This window comes from Helianthus annuus, chromosome 16 (genome assembly GCF_002127325.2).
Source record: "Helianthus annuus cultivar XRQ/B chromosome 16, HanXRQr2.0-SUNRISE, whole genome shotgun sequence".
Classification (NCBI taxonomy): Eukaryota; Viridiplantae; Streptophyta; class Magnoliopsida; order Asterales; family Asteraceae; genus Helianthus; species Helianthus annuus.
Window position 1 is genome coordinate 85,485,580 of NC_035448.2, and position 7,155 is coordinate 85,492,734.

The 7,155-nt window shown below is 35.6% G+C and overlaps 2 protein-coding genes across 2 annotated transcripts; both read right to left on the reverse strand.

The window, feature by feature from the left end:
- Positions 1–357: 357 nt before the first annotated feature.
- Positions 358–1,026, reverse strand: LOC110919371 (ATP-dependent DNA helicase PIF1-like). The gene has a single exon (XM_022163645.1). The coding sequence runs from the start codon at positions 1,024–1,026 to the stop codon at positions 358–360; it is 669 nt and encodes a 222-aa protein (XP_022019337.1).
- Positions 1,027–2,888: 1,862 nt separating this feature from the next.
- Positions 2,889–3,494, reverse strand: LOC110919372 (ATP-dependent DNA helicase PIF1-like). The gene has a single exon (XM_022163646.1). It carries the CDS (start codon positions 3,492–3,494, stop codon positions 2,889–2,891), a length of 606 nt encoding a protein of 201 aa, XP_022019338.1.
- Between the last annotated feature and the right edge of the window lie 3,661 nt (positions 3,495–7,155).

The window sequence follows — 7,155 nt, forward strand, 5'->3', positions numbered from 1 at the left end:
TCATCCATTATCTCCAACAGAGCTTTCCAGATGGACAGATAGTAACTATCAGATGTTAGTCAACCCATGTTAAAAAGGTCAGTCAACAGAAATTACAAAGGTTTGTAAACAGATATTAAGAAAATAATGTTATTAACATAGAATTTAGTACTCTCATTAAAAATGAGAGCTGCAAACTTGTTACTACAACGCCAGATATAAACATTTTTCACAACATGTGTTCTCAGGATAGACTTAATGCAGAGCAAGTATCAGACGCTTTCAAAAAGTTGTATTGCTTTCCAATAAACATTTCCTAACAACAGTTCCTCCATTATACCCAACAGACGTTGTTAGGTTGACAGATGTTTAGTATCATCATAGATTTTGTAAAACTTCTTTGTAAACCACATTAGTAGTGGTTGTACAGACTCGTTTCTCTTTATCACAAATCAAAATTTTCAATCCCTTCCTACTTTTTACTCTAGATACAGCAACATAGAGCTGGCCATGACTAAACACTGGACGTGGAAGATATAAGCCAACACGCTCCAATGATTGTCCTTGACTTTTATTTATTGTCATAGCAAAACACAGTGAAAGTGGGAATTGTCTTCGAGAAATCTTCACTGGTATTCTTTTATCAGAAGGTGTCATCTTCATTCTTGAAATCAAAGTATGATGACCTATATTAGTCCATGTGATAATTTTTGCTTCAATCACAACTTTTCCGAGCCTCGTGACTTGTAAACGTGTACCATTACGCAATCCATTTGCCTGATCAATGTTTCTGAGTAACATCACCGGAGCACCAAGTTTCAGTACTAATTTATGGTTAGATAAACCAGATAAACGAAGATTGTTTAACACATCAGGAGGAAACAATACCATATTAAGCTCTAATTCTTCCTCCGATTGACATAAACTATCTGAACTAAAATAAACATTTTCTTCACCAGACAGACTCTCTAACAACTCTTTATTTATTGAATCCACTACTTCATTAGTTGGAGCAGGAATCGCTCCGTTTCTTCCTCCGATTGGCATAAACTATCTGAACTAAAATAAACCTTGACTAGCTATGTTGAATTGTTGATGTTTGTTTTAGGCCCATCATGATATGGTTTATGGGTTTTGTGGACAGCAAGTGACTTTAAAAGTTAGAAATTAATTATAATAAAAATTGAAAATTAGTAATTGATTGATGTGTAAGGGGTTTTATGACAACACCCCCTTGTAATATAAAGCACCATAAAGCCCCTCTCTTACATTTACATATGGGTGTTCATTGGTTCGGTTTATGGTTTATTTGGTTTATTCAGTTCGGTTTATTTGGTTTTCAAAATTTTGTACCCCAAACCAAACCAAACCAAATAAGGAATATGCAAACCGATCCAAACCAAAATCAAGGATGGATATGGTGATTGCGGTGATGGTTCTTATAAATGTCACGTAAACATAGTGAATACCGTATTTGAGTTGAGAGTTGAACACAAAAATAAAAGTATAGAACCAATAAACATTGACTAATGTTTTTGTAAATATTTTTTAAATAGGTTCTACGCTTAACTACTTTAGTTTAATAAAATAAATAAATCATATACATTATATTAATTTATATTTAGTATACTTTTATTGTTAATTTCAGGATAAATAATTTTGAAATCTACTAAATATTTCAAAATATTATATTATCTCTTATACGAATTGTTTAAATTTAAATTAAATTTAATTTTATAATTATCTTTTAAACAATATTAATTATCTATAATTAAGTAGGAGAGAGAGAGATGAGAAAACTAAAAAATAGATGGCTCTAGTGAACGACATGTGTCCCCTCATTGGTTTCATATTACGAAGAAAATCAAGGTTTCCAGTTTGCTATGAAAATCGAAGACGGGTGCGGTAAGGGTGTCATGTAGGTGAGGTTTCAGGTTTGGGTGGTGCTTGATGGAGAAAATGGTGATGGTAGAGTGTTGAGTGATAGAGGTTGAATATTAAGTTGAGGGTGAGCGGTGGATAGGTCCCACTTGATGTTTTTTAATGTTTTCATTTAATTAGTATTTTAAATGATAAGGGTAGTTAAGTCATTTTACACCAATTTAACTGAACAAACTAACATACATCCACTTAGGGGACTGTTTGAGTAACAAAAGATCGAACCACGGGGAGCATACGTGTAATTTTAAAAAGTTGGTGACTAAAGGTGAAAAATGAGAAACCACAGGAACCATCCAGGTAATTAACTCATATTTCAAAATGTTATATTATCTCTTATGCGAATTGTTTTAATTTATATTAAATTTAATTTTATAATTTTTTAATTAATATTAATTATCTATAATTAAGTAGGATAGAGATGAGAAAATGAAAAAATAGATGACTTCAATGATTGACATGTGTCCTCTCATTGGTTTCTTTTATTATATAGTACTAGCGGTAAGACCCGTGTGCAAACACGGGTCGATTCTTAGAAAACCATGCATAAGACATATTGACAGAGAGTAAAAAACAATTAGTGCAGACTTACAAAATTGATATAAATTAATGATCAATAGGCTTTTTCAAGAGCAATTCCATTATGTTGATAGCAAACCACTGTTGTCTATTAACTGTTAAAAACTTCCGTTGCTTTCCAACATACTTTCCTAAGAACTGTCATCCATTATCTCCAACAGAGCTTTCCAGATGGACAGATAGTAACTATCAGATGTTAGTCAACCCATGTTAAAAAGGTCAGTCAACAGAAATTACAAAGGTTTGTAAACAGATGTTAAGAAAATAATGTTATTAACATAGAATTTAGTACTCTCATTAAAAATGAGAGCTGCAAACTTGTTACTACAACGCCAGATATAAACATTTTTCACAACATGTGTTCTCAGGATAGGCTTAATGCAGAGCAAGTATCAGATGCTTTCAAAAAGTTGTATTGCTTTCCAACAAACATTTCCTAACAACAGTTCCTCCAATATACCCAACAGACGTTGACAGGTTGACAGATGTTTAGTATCATCATAGATTTTGTAAACCACATTAGTAGTGGTTGTACAGACTCGTTTCTCTTTATCACAAATCAAAATTTTCAACCCCTTCCTACTTTTTACTCTAGATACAGCAACATAGAGCTGGCCATGACTAAACACTGGACGTGGCAGATATAAACCAATACGCTCCAATGATTGTTCTTGACTTTTATTTATTGTTATAGCAAAACGCAGTGAAAGTGGGAATTGTCTTCGAGAAATCTTCACTGGTATTCTTTTATCAGAAGGTGTCATCTTCATTCTTGAAATCAAAGTATGATGACCTATATTAGTCCATGTGATAATTTTTGCCTCAATCACAACTTTTCCAAGCCTCGTGACTTGTAAACGTGTACCATTACACAATCCATTTTCCTGATCAATGTTTCTGAGTAACATCACTGGAGCACCAAGTTTCAGTACTAATTTATGGTTAGGTAAACCAGATAAACGAAGATTGTTTAACACATCAGGAGGAAACAATGCCATATTAAGCTCTAATTCTTCCTCCGATTGGCATAAACTATCTGAACTAAAATAAACCTTTTCTTCACCAGACAGACTCTCTAACAACTCTTTATTTATTGAATCCACTACTTCATTAGTTGGAGCAAGAATCGCTCTGATTCATCCTCCGATTGGCATAAACTATCTGAACTAAAATAACCCTTGACTAGCTATGTTGAATTGTTGATGTTTGTTTTAGGCCCGTCATGATATGGTTTATGGGTTTTGTGGACAACAAGTGACTTTAAAAGTTAGAAATTCATTATAATAAAAATTGAAAATTAGTAATTGATTGATGTGTAAGGGGTTTTATGACTACACCCCCTTGTAATATAAAGCACCATAAAGCCCCTCTCTTACATTTACATATGGGTGTTCATTTGTTCGGTTTATGGTTTATTTGGTTTATTCGGTTCAGTTTATTTGGTTTTCAAAATTTTGTACCCCAAACCAAACCAAACCAAACCAAACCAAACCAAACCAAATAAGGAATATGCAAACCGATCCAAACCAAACCAAAATCAAGGATGGATATGGTGATTGCGGTGATGGTTCTTATAAATGTCACGTAAACATAGTGAATACCGTATTTGAGTTGAGAGTTGAACACAAAATAAAAGTATAGAACAAATAAACATTGACTAATGTTTTTGTAAATATTATTTAAATAGGTTCTACGCTTAACTGCTTTAGTTTAATAAAATAAATAAATCATATACATTATATTAATTTATATTTAGTATACTTTTATTGTTAATTTCAGGATAAATAATTTTGAAATCTAATAAATATTTCAAAATATTATATTATCTCTTATACGAATTGTTTAAATTTAAATTAAATTTAATTTTATAATTATCTTTTAAATAATATTAATTATCTATAATTAAGTAGGAGAGAGAGAGAGAGAGATGAGAAAACTAAAAAATAGATGGCTCTAGTGAATGACATGTGTCCGCTCATTGGTTTCGTTTATTACGGATAAATCAAGGTTTCCAGTTTGCTGTGAATATCGAAGACGGGTGCGGTATGGGTGTCATGTAGGTGGGGTTTCAGGTTTGGGTGGTGCTTGATGGAGAAAATGGTGATGGTAGAGTGTTGAGTGATAGAGGTTGAATATTAAGTTGAGGGTGAGTGGTGGATAGGTCCCACTTGATGTTTTTTAATGTTTTAATTTAATTAGTATTTTAAATGATAAGGGTAGTTAAGTCATTTTACACCAACTTAACTGAACAAACTAACATACATCCACTTAGGGGACTGTTTAAGTAACTGATGTAGAGTGTGAATCTTGTGCGTTAATGTGGATATAATACATGTTTTATTGTATTTTAAGTGATAATGCGCTTTGAATATGTTAACTACGAGTGTTTGTAGTTTTACAGGCAAAACGCGTAATATGACGAGGTTAGAGATGATACAGAACATTCGAAGTTGATAAACAAGGTGAACGGCGATGTGCGGGACGTGTGCGGGTCGATAAATAAATAGTTTGAATATGAAGTTGAGGGGTCAAAGTGTAACTTCAATTGTTAACAAGTGTGAATTCTTTCACGTGACTTTATGGGAGGCCATGTACTTAAGGAGCTCAACATGAATTCATAGGAATGTTGTTGAAGTGGGTAGGAATTTGTCACACCCCCAAAATCCCACACGCGGAGTACCACCGCTTGGGAGCGTGACATGACCAGGATCAAGCCACCAATCATATTGAACATGTAATATATAGTAAAAGTTATCCATCAATACGAAAGGTGTTTACCAAAACCAACATAGTTAAGTATAGCGGAAGCATTAATGTAAAAACCCAAATCATAAGTATTAATGTATGAAATGACATAAGTAATCACGATCCATTTGCCCACAACGACCTGCTCCTCCTTGTGCAAGCTCCATAATGTACCTAAGGTCCTGCAAGGCATGTAGCAGATAATCAACAACTAGTTGAGCGAGTTCACAGAAAGTAAGTTCATAACAGTAATGCGTAAGTTCATCTAGTGGGGGGGGGGGCTTCCCATGCAAGTATATACTACTGGTGAGGGGTTCTCACATTTATCCTTTATAATGGGGGCTTCCCATTATGGTACTTACTAGACTATTTGCAACCATGTGTTCTTCTTAAACCGAGAACAGGAATACGTACTAGGTCACGCAGGATTTACGTGAGTGTCCTTCCCCGAGGGCAGTGGTACGCGTGGGGTTTACGTAGGATTTACGTAAGTGTCCTTCCGACCCGGAAGACAGTAGTGGGTATTAGGTTACGCAGGATTTACGTAAGTGTCCTCCCGACCCGGGAGACAATGGTAGATACTAGTTTACGTAGGTTTTACGTAAGTGTCCTGACTATCCCAAGGACGATGGTCTATAGTCTAGTGATTGCGTAAGTACGAGTAATCATTCCATATCAAACATTCCAACCCAATTCCCCACCCGGGAATTCCATGCCTTGGCTGTGTGAACTCACCTTGGTTTGCTCGGCAGATACACAATAAAAGGTTCTTGAACTAAAGTGGTCAACCACGTCCTAACAGGGTTACCACACAAGTCAGGTTTTGACATCAAGTGATGCACGTAAGAATCATAGCAAACACGTAGCACGTAAACAGTCAAGAGTACAATGCATTCATACTTGTGCGTTTTAAATCATTAGCCCAAGTGTAACCGGCCCAACATGTTGTGCGATCCACAACATGTTGTGCGGTCCAACATGTACCGGCCCAAATAGTGCAAGTGATCCAATAACATATGCGGCCCAACTATAAAACACATAGTGAACTTGTGCGGTCCGGTTCGAGTTGTGCGATTGTGTCTTGGGCTTTATGGCCCAACAGTTTGCAATTATACAATTTGTGCGATCCGAAGGACCTTGTGTGACAGGCCTGGCCCAATCCAACATATATACTCGGCCCAGACAGGTTTGGCCCAAGAGTGTGGTCCGTCAATAGTGAGCCTTGTGCGACCAGACTGTGCTTGTGCGACTGGATCCACTTATGCGATCCAGTGAGGGCTTGTACGACCCAGGGGACCTTGTGCGAGTGGTCATCATGTGCGATGAGAAGGTTTGTGCGACTAGATCAGTTTGTGTGACTGATCTTGTGCGGCTGTAACTAAGTTCCGGATTTCATGTTCAATTGGTTACAACATGCAACAAGTTTCCTATTTCATATCAATCAATCAATCCATATAATCGGCTTCCATATCAAATCATAATTATCAATTAACATCAATCCGGTTTCATCTTAACCAAATATCGATCAAACTAAGCAAATAAATCATGAATTCGTATGATCCTTAGTAAACATCAAAGCATGAACAAGAACATTATGTTACCTACAAGAACAGGCTCATAAATCTGAGTTCTAGCATGCAACTTAGCAACCCAACGATCACACGAACAAGAACATATTTCAGCCGACTAACAACATTCAATCTAGCAACATAATGGCCAAGCATCATCAAATACAATCCGAATCAAATACATGGCAGCCGATTATCAATTCACAAGAACATCACTCAATGCATACAAGTGGGCCGATTATTAGTACACAATTCATTTAACAACATAATCAATCAATCATGAAACAATTATAAGCACACTAACCGGTTAATGATGGCAAGAGAGTGATCCGAACAAGAATGTTCC